The 15,764-nt window shown below is 46.1% G+C and overlaps 1 protein-coding gene across 1 annotated transcript in view; it reads left to right on the forward strand.

Annotated features, from left to right (window-relative positions):
* The window catches only part of LOC122543826 (heterogeneous nuclear ribonucleoprotein U-like protein 2), a 38,607-nt gene extending 23,516 nt beyond the window's left edge, over positions 1-15,091 (forward strand). Inside the window, exons 3-15 of the mRNA XM_043682628.1 lie at positions 1,271-1,446; positions 2,517-2,593; positions 3,260-3,399; positions 3,860-3,959; positions 4,106-4,218; positions 4,739-5,002; positions 5,688-5,810; positions 7,111-7,239; positions 8,327-8,495; positions 8,905-9,090; positions 9,504-9,604; positions 9,980-10,087; positions 10,975-15,091. Coding sequence (XP_043538563.1) covers positions 1,271-1,446; positions 2,517-2,593; positions 3,260-3,399; positions 3,860-3,959; positions 4,106-4,218; positions 4,739-5,002; positions 5,688-5,810; positions 7,111-7,239; positions 8,327-8,495; positions 8,905-9,090; positions 9,504-9,604; positions 9,980-10,087; positions 10,975-11,034 — 1,746 coding nt within the window. The 3' untranslated portion in view covers positions 11,035-15,091. The remainder of the gene's footprint in view (positions 1-1,270; positions 1,447-2,516; positions 2,594-3,259; positions 3,400-3,859; positions 3,960-4,105; positions 4,219-4,738; positions 5,003-5,687; positions 5,811-7,110; positions 7,240-8,326; positions 8,496-8,904; positions 9,091-9,503; positions 9,605-9,979; positions 10,088-10,974) is intronic.
* The last annotated feature ends 673 nt before the right edge of the window (positions 15,092-15,764 follow it).

Genomic DNA, 15,764 nt, shown 5'->3' on the forward strand with positions numbered 1-15,764 from the left:
CCAGGGGCTTAAGGCTGGAGGGGTGATGCCAACACCAGGGGTTTAATGCTGGAGGGGTGATGCCAATACCAGGGGCTTAATGCTGGAGGGGTGATGCCTACACCAGGGTTTAATGCTGGAGGGGGTGATGCCAACACCAGGGGTTTAATGCTGGAGGGGTGACGCCAACACCAGGGGTTTAATGCTGGAGGGGGTGAAGCCGGAGCCAGTGGTTTAATGCTGGAGGGGGTGATGCCAACACCAGGGGTTTAATGCTGGAGGGGTGACGCCAACACCCAGGGGTTTAATGCTGGAGGGGTGACGCCAACACCAGGGGTTTAATGCTGGAGGGGGTGAAGCCGGAGCCAGGGGTTTAATGCTGGAGGGTGGTGATGACAGCGGATTGTCTCTGGCTGATATGTCAGCGTGAGGTTTCTCGCAAGGTTCACACGAGGGGTCTCTCACTGATGTTTTGCAGAAACTATTGTCAGTGTGGTGGGGTTTACATGAGGGAGGGTCTTGAGGGTTTACACTAACTGCTACTTTATAAGGTTTACACGGAACTGTATTGTCAATGTTTGGGGTTTCACGCTGTGATTCCTTGTGTTTATGCTGGAACTGTGCTAGCAGTGTCACAGAAGTGATCCGTTGCTGATTCACATTTAGCATTGGAACTCTAGTGTCAGTGATTCAGGTTTCTCACTCTGATTCGCTGTTTACAATGCAACTGTAGTGATGATGTTTCTTGTTCTGATGTTACTGCCTTATTCACTCTGCGCTGTTTCTGTTCTTTTTTGGCACGTGTGTTGATGGTATGGCAGAATGTTTTGCCCATTACTAGTAATGTTGTTGGTCATGAGCTGCCTTGAACCCCTGCACACTGTAGTGTAGTGATGCTCGCAGTGCTGTTACGGAATGAGTTCCAGGATTTTAACTTAATAACAGTGAAGAGATAGTAACGTTTCAAGTCAGGATGGTGTGTGGCTTGGAGGGGAAACTTTCAGGAGATGATTTCATATATACACTTCCCATGTTCCTCTATGTGGATGATGGTGTGACTACAGAAGGGGGCATTGATTGTGCATTGGTGAGCTGCTTGACTCAGTACACAATGTTGCCAATGATTAATAGGGTGCCAATCAAATGGGCTCCCAGATGTTGGGAATAAGCTGACAAGGCCATCCTTTTTGATTCTGTGTGCCGTGAAATGTGGTACTGCAGTTTGCTCAGTGTTAGTGCCGCTCAGATTCAGGATATTCCAGAGTAAGTAACCCTTTGTACTTTTATTTCAGATGAGTCGGCCACAAAACCGAACAGTGAGCAGGAGCCTAAAGTGGGAGGCAGTGAGGAACGGGCTTCAGTCAGTGAGGAACGACCAACCGTGAATGAGAAGCGAGGACAGAAGAGACGGCATGATGATCGTGGGCGTGGGTATTACGAGTTCAGGGAGGAGACTTACTACAACCGGTGAGGGAATTCCCATTACCGTGTAAATGATTTATACCTCAACTAAGTATGAATAGGTATTACAGCTCTCCACAAGCACTGAATCTTCACTGTGAGTACAAGAAACCGTATTCATTTTCAAAGTGGAATTGAATAAAACCTACGGGTAGTTGAGGTGAGGTAGCAGTTGCATCTAAGAAATTTGCAAGGCTATGGAGTAAAGGGAGAGGGACTAAGTGCCTGAACAGGCCACTATGGATTGCATGGCTGCCTAATGTATGGTGCAATCTTGCTTTTTATTTGACACACTGCGTCAACAAATGCTGCTGCAATTAGGTGGCTGTACAGAGCAAAAGTTTAGATCATTCTCCCAGTGCCATCCGTGCCTCGTACGTGGATTTTGCATGAATAGCTGACATCTGACTACTTACAAGTTACTTGTGTTTTTTAAAATACAACCCAATCTGTCCATAAGAGAGGATAAATTGCCTCTTGATTTCCCTAGTTTCACAGTGGATTTTATCAACCAGAAAATTGACCTGAGATTTGACATGGGGTGGGTTTGATTTAACTGATCTCTGGTAATTTGGGGTCAGGATCCCAGGGTGGAAAGGCGGGAATGGTCATTGAGGGCCATTATTGAAGAACATAAAAGTATCTGTGCTGATCCAGTCTCTGTGGAGTTGGTGCCTTAGAAAGAGAGCTGTATTGGTGAAATGTGTTTAAATAACAATCCTGCTTGGAAAGTGCCAAGCCCTTGTGCACTTCCTTGTGTTTATCATCTAACTGTCTCTGAGCAAACTTTTTTGGGTAAGTCAGAACACCAATATTTGTTATAACATGCGTTTCTGATCATGCTTGACCTGATGTTTACTTTAAGTGGTACTTGTTCTCAAGATTGTGTGGAGCAAATGACCTGCTTTCTGTTGGTAAGGTTCCTCTGCTACTGTTACTATTTTTCTTAATCACCTCCCCTGCTCCTTGAACTCCACTTCGGTCTCACTCGAGGCATCCTCTGCTGCTGCGCTGCTGTCCCATACCCTGATCTTATTCTGCTGCAGCCTCTAAATTGTGTCTGTTGATCCCTACAGGGCAAAGTCCCCGGTGCCTGCGGGGGAGGAGGAGGCTGAAGAGGAATTTGACGACAGTTTAGTTTGTCTCGACACCTGTAAGTGCGACGTTCTGTGAGGCCACGGTCAACGTTTACTCCGTCAGTTTAAAAATGGTCTCTTAATATTTCCGTTATGCCCTCAGACCGCGTAGTACGGCTTTTGGGGTTTACTGAAGGCATGGGAACGGTGGGGGGTTGTCAGCAAATCGGAAGCAGTGGAGACTTGTTGGATCATGGGAGTTTGTTGCTGACATTCCAGATGAGTTGGAGAGAGATACTCCAGGCTTCGTTCAACCGGCAACCAATGGCACTTTGTTGAAAGTTCGACTGTAGGACATCTCATTGCAGATGCAGTTCGCCACTGCATGTACCGGTTGTTCAATCCACTCGGCAGAAGTTAAAACTGACTCGCGGGGTTTACATTGGCCAGCAGAACAGACTTTGTACCTTACAGGTTCCAGAGTGGGGAGTACCCTCAGGTTGGCTGCACTGTGGCCGTGCTCCCCAGCACCTCTGGTCTTATTGATGTTAATTGTTCCACGTGAAACCAACAGGCTGGTCACTTTAAGATTTGGCTGTGACCTGTGGTTTTAAATAAGCATTTCTGGTGTGCCCCAAACTCTGGTGAAGCTGGGGATTGGCCACCTGTCCAACAGCCCTGACCCTCCTGGAAACTACAAATGTTTCAACTGTCTTGCTCTTTTCTTTAAATCCACTTCACAGATAATTCTGACATCCATTTCCAAGTGGCTAAGGACCGCTATGGCGGGCAACCGCTCGCCCCTGAGAAGTTTGCCTACCTTTGGGCTGGTGCACGGGCTACCTACGGCGTGACTAAGGGGAAAATCTGCTTTGAGGTGAAGGTAAGACTGGCCTCACTGCAATAAGCTTGTAGCTGGTCCACCTGGACATAGTCATTGCACCAGTACCGCCTCTGTTCCCCCAAAACCTCTTGGCCCCAGAAATTTGCCTTTCATTCAGGATTGGCTCTGATCCTGAAGCACAATCAGTGTAAGGAATGGTTACCTGACAACCATACTGAAGGCATTGTAAATGCTTCCCATAACACACTGCTGTGAAAGTGCTTCAAGCCTAGACTCCCTCAGCGACCCTCTGCTTCGGTGCAGTGAGGGTAGGGGCATGGATTACGTTGTGTCTGTGCCTCCTGTGGTGACACAGGATCAATGTTCTGCCTTTGGAAGTGCATTCCCTTGTAATATCTTGACAGTCAAAGGTGTAGGCACTTGTCCTCCGCCTTCTTCAAAGAGATCAGGGGAGTTTGAATTGCGACATTAACGGGTACACACTCAACTTCGGTTTCAGGTGACCCAGAAGATCCCTGTGAAACAGCTGCCCGAGAGTGAAAGTGAGCGCCATCTTGTCCGTGTGGGTTGGTCCCTGAACAGCTCCTCACTACAGCTGGGTATGTAAATGCTATGGAGTTGCCAGAGCGACAACACTTAACCCACTGTGTCTGCATTGACTAATGTCCTCCTGACTAACCCCGCCTTGACAATGAATGTGTTTTTCTTTCCATTTGGGTAATGCTTAAACATTAATACATTGCAGGAGACGGGGAATTTTCCTATGGCTACGACGGAGCTGGGAGAAAGTGGGAAAACTCCAAGTTTGAGGAATATGGAGAGGCGTTTGATGAAAATGATGTCATTGGTTGTTTTGCTGTAAGTTCATGACCTCAGTCCACTAGATTAGCTCTAAGACCATAATTACAAGTAATCCTAGGCCCTCTGAGATTAATGCTATGGCTGAATTTCTTTTAATTTGAGCTGTTCAGAGTGAAGCAACGTGCAATACCCACACTGCAGTTGGATGGATACAGAGTAAATCTAAATCTACTCTCTCAAACTGAAAGTCAAGCTTTCTCCACATTCGTCCCCATCAAACATTCGAGGACAGGTACAGCACAGGGTGAGATACAGAATGAAACTCCATTTACACTGCTCCTGTACCTGGATTTCCATTGCTGCTGCACTTCTCACGCTGGCTGCCGTGTGGCCGCTTATTCGTGCCAAACTGCTGCAGTATTCTGCCGTCGATGGGTGGTCAGTCAGAACTGGTGTTAGACCATCACATGCAACTGAGAGTAAACATGGGGGACTTTTGGTATTGAGGGTCCATGTTTGCATTGCTGAGCACTGCCTGCAGTTTGCTGTAATCAGTCTCTTGTTTGTCTGTTTGCAGGATTTTGACAATGAGGAAGTGGAGCTGTCCTTTTCAAAGAACGGAACATGCCTTGGGGTGGCCTTCTCGATTAGCAAGGAATCCCTTGGCGAGGAAGCACTGTTCCCCCACATCCTTTCTAAAAACTGCGTGATGGAGTGCAACTTTGGCCACAAGGAGGAACCCTTCTTCCCAATTCCAGAGGACTACGTCTTCATTCAGAACGTTCCCCTGGAAGAGCGTATTCGGGGAGCAGTTGGTCCTAAAACTAAGGATGCATGTGAAGTAAGCGCTGGGAATAGAATTAGAGAGTAGTTCCATTGTAGGAGGGGGCCATTCCATTCTGCATACCAACTCTCTGCAAGACCAATTTGCCTGCTGTCTCTCCCTGCAGCACCATTATTCCTCTTCAGAGAATAATCCAATTTCCTCTGAAAGCCTTGCTGGAACCTGCACCCATATTGCTTTCAGGCAGCACTTTCCAAATCTTAATTATTCACTGCGTAGCCAAGAATGTAGGAAGTTGGACTGGACGTGATAGTTTGAATGGCCTCTTTCTGTGCCTTAACTTTTGCATGATCCTGAGTGGCCCTTCCAGCCCTTGGCTGAGATTGTGGCTGATCTTTTATGTCAGCACTGTTTTGCCCATACCATGTCTGTGTCCCATTATCTCTAATTCATCTTAATCCTGAATATACTTCAGGAATAAGCCACCAGAACCTTCTGTCATAGAGAAGCTTCACCACACTGAAGAAATTCATCCTCATCTCTGTCTTTAAAAGGGCTTTATTCTGAGACACTGCTGTCTGCTTCTCAGAATAAAAGTGTTTGGTGGGTGGGGAGGGGGTGGAGCTATATTTTCTGGTGCATTTTCCGCGGCAGTGCCCCAATCAATCTGCGCCTCTTCCTTGTGTAAAATAAACAGTGCATTACCAAGCACCTAATTGCATGTACTTTGCTCTCATTGCAGGTCATAATGATGGTTGGGTTGCCAGGAGTGGGTAAGACCACCTGGGTGAAGAAGCATGTGGCTGAGAATCCAGAGAAGCGATATGTCGTACTGGGCACACACAGTATTCTGGACAAGATGAGGGTGAGAAGTCTTGGTTTATAATTTATGCTGTCTTTAGGGTCAACAAAGGCTTCAATTTATTTTGAACAGCACGATTTTGTTAAAATTGCAACCTAGCAAGTTCAAACAGTTGAAGATTCTTTTAACCTTTTCATGTATATAAAGAGCTCAAAGTTCAGAGTTCTTCTGCCTCTGGAGACTGAGGTTAACAATCACATTGGCAGCTCTTGCCTGTGTTTAGCAGGTGATATTAGCTCAGTATTGTGAGCATTCTGCTTTGATCTTTCCTAAAATGGTTGGCTTTATTTGCATGCTTCTGATTTTAAAGGTGTTCTCTGTTGTCCTCCCTCCAACACATACATACACACACGCACACGCACACGCACACGCACACACACGCACACTCTCCATTATCTCTCCCTTACATGGGCCAACACCACACAGTCATTTTTTTTTTCTCCTTATCAAGGCCAATTTATCTTTAAGCTTTCAGACAGTCTAGCATGACACCATCCAAGTTTGGTCTGGGATTTTCTTTTTTTGTTGTTGAATTGTCAATTTAACAGTCTTTATTCTAACCAAACTCCATTCCTATGTATAAATGCCCAGGTTCCAGTCAATCTTTTAATTTCTTTCAAACTGTTTTTTTCAGAGTCCAAACTTCTTTCAGTGTGTTAAGGTCATAAGCCACAAATTATGAGCCAGAGAAAGCCTTTTGGCAAGTTGAGCCAGTTCCTGATCTGACTGTGGCCTCATCTCCATTTCTTGACATCCCTATAAACCTTGAGTTTGGCGAATTTTGAGAAGATTTGTAGCTCAGTTTGAGGTTCTGGATGTAGGCTTGCTTGTTGAGTTGGAAGGTTCACTTTCAGACATGTTGTCACCATACGAGGTAACATCTTCAGTGAGCCTCTGGATGAAGCATGAGTGACATGGCCCGCTTTCTATTTGTGTTTAGGGATCCTTGGGTTGGTGATGTCATTTCCTGTTCTTTTTCTCTAGGAGGGGGTAAATGGGATTCAAGTCAATGTGTTTGTTGATAGAGTTCCAGTTGGAGTGCCATGCTTCTAGGAATTCTTGTGCATGCCTCTGCTTGGCTTGTCCTCGGATGGATGTGTTGTCCCAGTTGAAGTGGTGTCCTTCCTCATCTGTATGGAAGGATACTAGTGAGAGTAGGTCATGCCCTTTTCTGGCTAGTTGATGTTCATGTATCCTAGTGGCTAGTTTCTGCCTGTTTGTCCAGTCTAGTTTGTTACAATTCTTGCAAGGTATTTTTGTAAATAATGCTTAAAGAATGTGTTCTTTGGCTGTGTTCATCCAGGTCAAAGGACTGGAAGGTCCCGAAATGAATGCAGAGCGACGGAATGTTCTGACCCAGCAGGCAACACAGTGCTTGAGCAAATTTATTCAGATTGCAGCCTGCAAGAAGCATAACTATATCCTTGATCAGGTACACTCCTCATGGAGGGATCGCCCACGAAATATTCTGAATGTTTTAACCTCACTCTGTCAGTGAGCTGGTGGTAGCATTGAGTATAAGATCTATTTAAACAACGTGCTGCAGCAGTCCACATAGTCTGTTTAAATGGTGTATTATAGCCAGCATTCCTCAATGTAAACAGTGTGGTCTGCAAAAGTGAGTGCAAGTAGATTAATCTAATCATCCCCCCCACCATCTCGCCCCAGCCCTGCACCACAGTATTCTGGTCAGGGGTTACAAGGTCACTGTGCAGAGCCAAAATATTGGGCAGGAGGATCTCTCAGAATCTTTGAAGGCTGCTGTTGATTTTGATACATCCTCAGTGTGCAAGCGATCTACTTTCCACTCTGATCTCCCAGGGAGTCTTCTCTTCTGTTGAGAACATTACAGTGCAGTACACACCCTTCAGCCCTCTGTGTCAGACTCTGGAACCAATCTGAAGCCCATCTAGCCTACACTGTTCTGTTCTCATCCATATGCCTATCCAAAGACCATTTAAATGCCCTTTAAAGTTGGCGGTCTACTTCTGCAGTCAGTGCGTTCCACGTCCCTACTACTCTGAATAAAGAAACTACCTCTGACATCTGTCCTATATCTATCACTCCTCAATTTAAAGCTATGTCCCCTCACGCTAGCCATCACTATCCAAGGTCAAAACAATGACTGCAGATGCTGGAAACCAGATTCAGGATTAGTGTGGTGCTGGAAAAGCACAGCAGTTCAGGCAGCATCCGAGGAGCAGGAAAATCGACGTTTCGGGCAAAAGCCCTTTGCGCAATGCTGTTGATCATGTCCAAAGCTCCATTTTCCTACAGCCAGTGCAGAAAATCTTTCTACACTGCTTGAGCTTCACATGCCCTGCTTTCTGGTCTCTTGCTAATTTGGCAAGTGCTGATGGTGGCAGTCAGGCTTTGCACTAGTAAGATTTTGTTTAGCCCCATGCCACCCGAAAAACGTTTAGCTGCGTCTGGGAGCATGGTGGGAATTTTGGGTCATTGTGTTAGGCTTTCCGACTCTGAGTGCTTACCTCTTTGCCCGTTGATGGTTCTGCTTACAGACCAATGTCTACAGCTCGGCCCAGCGGCGGAAGATGATTCTCTTCAAAGGATTTTCCCGCCAGGCTATAGTGATTTGCCCAAGTGACGAGGATTGGAAGACAAGGATGAAACTGCGAACTGCGGAGGAGGGCGATGATGTCCCAGACTTTGCATTGAATGAAATGAAAGGTGAGCTGGGTGGAAGGCTGTTGGGCTGATCCAGGGGTTTCTGTGCTGTGTTTATGCAGCGAGCTGAAATTAATAGCGTACCTTGATGTTGTAAACTGTCTGGTGCCATCAGTCGGCAGCATTTTCAAACCAGCTGAGAAAGTTTGAGGATCTTCATTAGGTAGGGCATGTGCAAGATCCTGAGGGGTATGGATGGAGCGAATGTGTTTCCAGTTGCAGGGGGGTTGGTCACCAGAGGGGGGACTGATCAAAGTAAATCGGTAAAAGCAGCAGTGGGACAAGTGTGGATTAGGGGTCTGTAGTGATGTCCCTCTGGCCCCTACCAGCACCATACTGCTAGAGGGAGTTGTTGCATGTATGCATCTGTGCCTTTACCTCTTTCTTAATCCCTATTCAACATTGATTTCAGTCAATTTTACACTCCCTGAGGCGAGTGACTTCCTGGACAAAGTGACCTACGTGGAGCTGGAGAAGGAACCGGCCAGCAAGCTGGTGAGCAAATATCGAGATGAAGCAAAGAAGGCCAGGCCACAGCAGGAGAAACGGCAGGATCGACGTAACTACCGCAATCGAAATGACCGGGACCGGAACTACGGTGAGACACTGCACTGACCATCTCTCCTGCTTTGTCCATGTCAAAATACATTAAGACCCAGACAAAATCCCTGCTGAAGCTGCTGAGTAGCAAGTAACAAGTGCTAGGCAATGACCATCTCCAGCAAGGCAGCATCTATCCATCACTACTTGAGGTTCAGTGACATTGCCATTGGGTTTACCCCACTAGCAACATCTTGGGGTTACAATTGACCAGAATTTGAATGAAACAACCATGTAAATACAGTGGTTACAAGAGCAGCTCAGAGGCTGGGAATTCTGCAAGGAGTAACTCATCTCCTTACTCTTCGCTTACTTGGATGAGTGCAGGTCTCAATAACACTCTAAGATCAACACATCCAGGATGTGTGCATTGAATAAAGTATCATCACTTTTTTTTGCTCTCTCACCCAGGTGGTTATCGCATGGGCAGGTGGGACAACAGGAATTATGATCGGCCACAGTATGGGCATGGATGGGGTCCAGCCTATGGCAATCACCCAGCATACAGAGAGGTAAGAGTCGGGTGAGGTATACAGGAGGAGGCATTCTGTGTTCTGTTATTCTATTAGGACACAGCTGATCTGTATCTTAGCCAAATCTACCCAGCCTGACCCCTTCAACACCAAGTTAAGAACATTAGATCTTGGTGTCAAACCCATTTGGTGTGAAATATGGGTCTTGATCATTTTCCTGGCCTGCGTTTGCCCCTTTACTTTGATTAATTTCTTACTTTGTGTCTGGGTGTTGGAGAGCTACTAGCCCCTTTACCCAAATATGTTCCCCTGGGAGCGCCCTTGTTATTTAATTTCTCCCTCATTCTGCCTGGGGGAGTTTTCCAAAGTGGTGTGCCCATCATGATATGTTGCTTCGCTGCTTTATTGCCACAGGATTATCATAAACCCTATGACCGATACAGGCAGCAATATGATCGGCCTTATCCGCAGCCCTATGACTACCACAGATACCGGGACTATTACCGGGAGTATGCTCGTGAGGTAGGTGTCTGCGCGTGTGTGTGTGTGTGTGTGTGTATATTCACTGCTATTTGAGGATGTCATGTGGGTTCCCTGTTATTTGGGAGCGGGTTAGAAGAGTGTGCACTTGCACGTGCTATTTTGCTTAGCACTGTTGCATGGGTCACTCTCAGACTGTACTCCCATTTGATATTTAGTCTGTAGACTAGTCAGCGTTAACCAGAACAGCGTAGTGCCCCATTACCCGGTCTGTGGTAATGTTATTGGACTGATCATCCAAGTCCCTGGGCTAATGTTCCAGTGATAAGTGTTTAAATCTGGTCAGGCAAGTTGAGGAATTTCAATTCTATTTAATAATAAATCTGGAATAAAATTAACAATGTTCATTCAGTCATGTTGTGAATGCCAAACTGGTTCACTAATATCTATTTTAGGGAAGGAAATCTACTGTCCTTAACAGGCCTAGCATAAACCTGACACTGGAGCTGCAGCAATGTGGCTGTCTCTCAACTCTCACCTGAAATGACCCAAGCAAGCTATTCTTTGATTTTAAAAAGTGATTAGATGTCTTGTTGGGTGTACATATGCACTGCAGTGGTTGACTGCTATGTTTTTAAGCGTCAGTAAGGGGTGAGGCACAAGTGCTGGGGCCTTGACAGTGATGTACACATTCTAAAAATGGATAAAAGCAGAACAAAAGAGCAGAGACTGATCCAGTGACATGCTTGGGGGGGTCTCAATCTCTTCCCACTCACCTGGCTCACTATATGGATTACTGAGCACAGGATCACCTGGGCCAGCATGTGACAATGATACTTAAGACCAGTGCTATGGGTATAAAATGTGTAGTCAGTCTGAGACATTGTTAATACGCTGTTCTGTTTTTTTTCTTTTTTTTTTGTCTCTAGTGGCATCGCTATTACGAGGAGCGAAACCGCTACTACAACAATTACTATGGTTACCGATGAAAGCTCAACCATGTGTGAAACCCCCCCCCCTTCTCTTCCCCCACCTCTTACCCTTCTCCCTTTCCTCTTAGTAGCCCAACACCCCCACCCCCCCTCCCCAGCCAAGCTCCAACATAGTTTCATTCCGATGGAGCAGCAGGTGGCTGTGGGGGCTTCACTCAGAGTTTTTGGCGAGTGTTTAGATGTTCTGTTTCTGTTTTTATTTTTAATTTTATTTCTACTCTCATTTCAACAGAGAGTGCCTGGCTTTCCAGGGGGCATCTCAGCTCTTCCTCAATGGATGTACCACAGTAGTTGATATGGAATGTATAAAGGACACTCTCTCTCGCAAATGCGTGCTGCTTCCCACTTACACTTGTTCACGTGTGTGTGATCTCACCCGTGCGTGCAGTATTGCATTTATTTCCCCCTCATTTTCTCTTGCATAACTACAAAAGGTCTTATCACTTACACTTGTGTGCGCACACATAAACGTGCCAGGAAACACCTTTAACACTGGTGGAGCTGCTGTTTGTGTGGGTCCTGACTTGGAATTGTACAGAGGCGATGCCTTTCAAGGTGATGCCTGGTTGTCAATTTGTCAGCTTAAGGTTAATCAGAAAGGCTGCAAGATTTACTCCAGTCCCTGCTGAGTCTGGTTGACATCTGAGCCCCACCCCTGTTTGACTCTCACAACAAGAAGGCTTCAGAGTTGTATGATCAAAGTGAAGGTCAACACAAGCATTTCATCAGGGCACGTAGCAGGATGAATGAGTACATCTGGCCTGTTCTGCCCATCTAAAACCCACCTGTACACGTTGCAGTCTTAATGTTACAGCCCTGTGGCACATGACCCCTTGTTAGCTGCTGTGAAGACGAAACCGTCATAACGCTGGCCCCAAGATCACACTTTATGCGGGGCTCTTGTCTTTTCCACAGCCAAGTGGCAGAATGTCACATCTTTTGAGAGTATGGCCTGGCTTTGGGGCTTAATGACAGGTGGTGGAGGGGTGGGGAAGAAGAGAGAGCGGGTTTATGTGTGTGAACTACTGGGTCCATGACACAGTCTCTCCAGTCTGTATCACACAGATAAGTGCGTGTCTTCTCCTTAACTTCCTCTAACCAACAATTGCTAAAGGGGCTGTGGCTGTGTTGCATCCTGCCCCATCCCTAACCAGATTAGAGACACGTGGTGAGGGGAGTTTGCCCCTTTGCCAGTTCAGGGTGAGCTCTCTTATTTACTTTGGGCAAGGGAGGGAGGAGAGGCTTCCTTCTTTTTCATTGTCTTTGTTTTTATCTTTTGGTGCTTATTCTTTGTCTTCACATCTTCTCGAATACGCTGATAACCAGATTAACGCTGCAGACCAGGGGGGTGCAGGCGTGAACGAGAAGGGCAAAGGAAGTTGAGTGGAGCCAATAATGTTGCAGTTTTTGTATTTACAACGCTTTGAACTTTGTACAGCCACTCCTGCCACGGCCTTCCAGAAAAGCTTCTGTTTGTGTGCCTGCCTGTGTGTTTTCTTTTTAATTATTTTACCCACAAGAAAATAAGACTTGCTTTTCAACTTGCGATGTTTTTCCTAATCATTAGCCTGCAGGTTATTAATGTACGGTGCAGCCTTTTTAATGTCTAGTTAGCTGTGGGGAGGGGGGTGGGAGGGAGGGAGGGTGGGGGAGAGATGAATCTATTTTCTGATAAATGCGTTTGATCCTTCTAACAGTTCTTTCCTCGCGCCGTGTGGTGGAGGGAGTTGGGAAGCTGGCTGGTCTGCAGCATGTCGGGCCAGCAGTCAACCCAGTCGTTCACCCGTGGCCCGCCTCTTTTCCCCCATCCTGACTTGTGTCAGAAACAAGTGCATGGCTTTGCGACGAGGATCCCATCTTGGGGAGGGCATGGCAAGTCCAGGCTCTTTCGGTGGACTTGTGATTTCCAGTTTTCCCTGTCCACCCACGATCAAGGATGTGGTTTCAAACTGAGCACGCTGCTGCCCACGGTCCTGCCAGCCTCATTAGCAGTCACCTACTGAGGACAGCAGGCACAGATGCTTGGGCAGGTAGTCACTGGAATCCTACCAGGCTTGACAGGTGCTGGTATGTTCTCTGGCCCAGTCTTCACTTGTGCTGACATACAACATCTGTAGACACTGCCGACGTGAAGTGTCCCTTTTAACCATAGGACTTGGAATAATACCCTCTCTGAATTCTTCCTTCTCTGAGGGCTTTTGATTTTCAGCAGAGGGTGAAAATTTCGGCAATGAATGTTTCAGGTAAAAAAAAAGTGTAATTGTTTAATTACCCTCATCATAAATTTTTCTTTTAAATTTGAATGGTTAAATCCCTGCTTCAGTTGTATAAAGTTACTCAAAGTTAGTGCCAGATGGGAGATGAGATGGGGGTAAAATGAATTGACCCAGCTTCCCCCTGCAAAAACTGGATTTCACACCTTGTAGCTGACAGGAATTCTGAACCCTTGAATGTCAGGGAGGCTAAATGTTTATCTTGGCAGGTTGGTGGTGAAAGCTCTGGAGTTCACTCTTTCTGGTGCTGGTGTGCACAGTGCTCCTTATTCACTCGGCCTGTAAACACTTGTTTGCTGAATGTTCTTCCTGCCCACCAAGCAATGCTATTTGCCTTTTCTTTCCCCCCTTGCCCCTCGTCCTTTACCACTTCTCATCCCCCATGCATTTGGCCAGCCTTTTCCCCAGTACTGAGCTACATAGATCCACTGCAAAATCCCACATGGCGCAATGAATGGGAGTAAGTTCCCAGAACTGGCTTGAAGTTGGCTGCATGCTTTCCTGTCCCTGGAATGCCTATTGGAATTAGGTGCGTAAAATCTTGCTTCCTACTGCAGTTAACACTGATGTTGATCAACTTGCCTCAGTGTTAGAATAATCCTTTTTACATAAAATATCCTTATTTAACTCTTGGCCGGTAGTGGTTAGCTGATTAGCACAAGCGCTGACTGCAGCTGCAGATACTTGTAGGGCTGACTGTGTGCCACAAATCCCTTCAGAGACAATGCAAGACCTCTCCATTCTCTCCCTCTGTCTCCTTTCCCAACCTCCTCCCCCTGCTAGACCCTGTAGAGTTCATGGCCCCATTAGTTCTGTTGGGGGTTCCAGATGAAACAAAACTGTTCTTGCTGAACGAGTCTTTAAATGTGGGTTTTTTTTCCCCAAGGTGTATATTTTTCAACTTTTTGACACACCAGTCACTGATTAGGTCTTTCTCGGGCATATTTTGTGATGCATTTTGAAGGAAAAAAAGGGTTCTAAGACAAGCCAGTCTTTTTCAATGCACAAAGAATTTTCTAGTGGAACAGTTCTTGGTCTTTAGGGAGGCTTTTGTAAATGGGACTTTTTACCTCCTAAATGACCCTGGAGTTTTTAGAGCAGTCAGCTTCTAATTGTCCTTGGCTGTTCCTAAGTTCGAATAATGTCAAAGGTTTGTAATATTGTACCTGTCTGACAGGGAAACAACGTGGCTGCAGTCCAGTATAGTACTTTCTATGTGGTCTAATCATCCTCCAGAAGTCTGGTCTGTTCTCATGAGCAGTGCTATGGGAGGGTAGCCATTTGTGACAAAGGATTTGTTCAAAAACTGGGGGTGTGGAGGGGAGAGTTCATTTGCCCAAAACGTCTCCAGCAGTCCTATGGTTACAAATTGACACTTCACCGTGGCTGTTTTCCTTGACGGCCCTTGTGTGAACGAGTGGCTGCACAGAGGAGTTTAACGGGCAGCACTGCCTGAGTAACCCTTTTGTGCAGCAAAAAACCCTGAAAGCCATGCTCTGCATCAGCCATGCTGTTTTGCAGTACCCTTGATTTTTGGAATGCTGCCTCGCAGTGTCTGTTTTTAACCTTTTTTTGGGAGGGTGTGAGGGAGGGAGGGATCCACTGACAATGCAGGAACAAAAAAAATGGGACTGTCTGGTAATAATAAATGTGTGTACAATGGAGTTTGTGTCTGTAACTGGGCACAGTGCTGCCTAGCGGTAGTGAAATGTTAAGGTAGTACCAAAACCGAGAGATTTTAAATGGAAAAAAAATACAGTAAATAAAAACAATTGCTGTAAGCTGCCTTTTTTCTGTCGTTCCTGCCTACTACAGGCATGATTATGAAATATCTGCGCTGTGTGCACCATTCATGAAAATGTTTAAGTTGTCACAATTTAGTCACAGAGATGTACAGCATGGAAATAGACCCTTTGGTCCAATTCGTCCATAATCTAACCTAATCCAGTCCTGTTTGCAGTACCTGGCCCATATCCCTCTAAACCCTTTCTATTCATATACCCATCCAGGCACCTTTTTAAATGCTGCAATTGTACCAGCTTCTACCACTTCCTTTAGCAGCTCCTTCCATGCATGCACCATCCTCTGCCTGAAAAAGTTGTCTCTTAGATCCCTTTTATATCCTTCTCCTCACCCTAAACCTCTGCTCCCTAGTACTGGACTCCCCACTCCAGGGAAAAGACTTTTGTCTGATTATCCTATCCATACCCCTCAGTCTCCAACGCTCCAGGAAAACAGCCTCTGTCTATTCAGCTTCTCCCTATAGCTTAAATCCTCCAACCCTGGCAACATCCTTGTAAATCTTTCCCGAACCCTTTCAAGTTTCACAAGCTCCTTCCAAGAGGAAGGACACCAGAATTACACACACTATTCCAAAGGTGGCCTAACCAAGGACTGAGGAGAAAGTGAGGTCTGCAGATGCTGGAGATCAGAGCTGAAAATGTGTTGCTGGAA

Source organism: Chiloscyllium plagiosum, chromosome 45 (genome assembly GCF_004010195.1).
Source record: "Chiloscyllium plagiosum isolate BGI_BamShark_2017 chromosome 45, ASM401019v2, whole genome shotgun sequence".
Classification (NCBI taxonomy): domain Eukaryota; kingdom Metazoa; phylum Chordata; class Chondrichthyes; order Orectolobiformes; family Hemiscylliidae; genus Chiloscyllium; species Chiloscyllium plagiosum.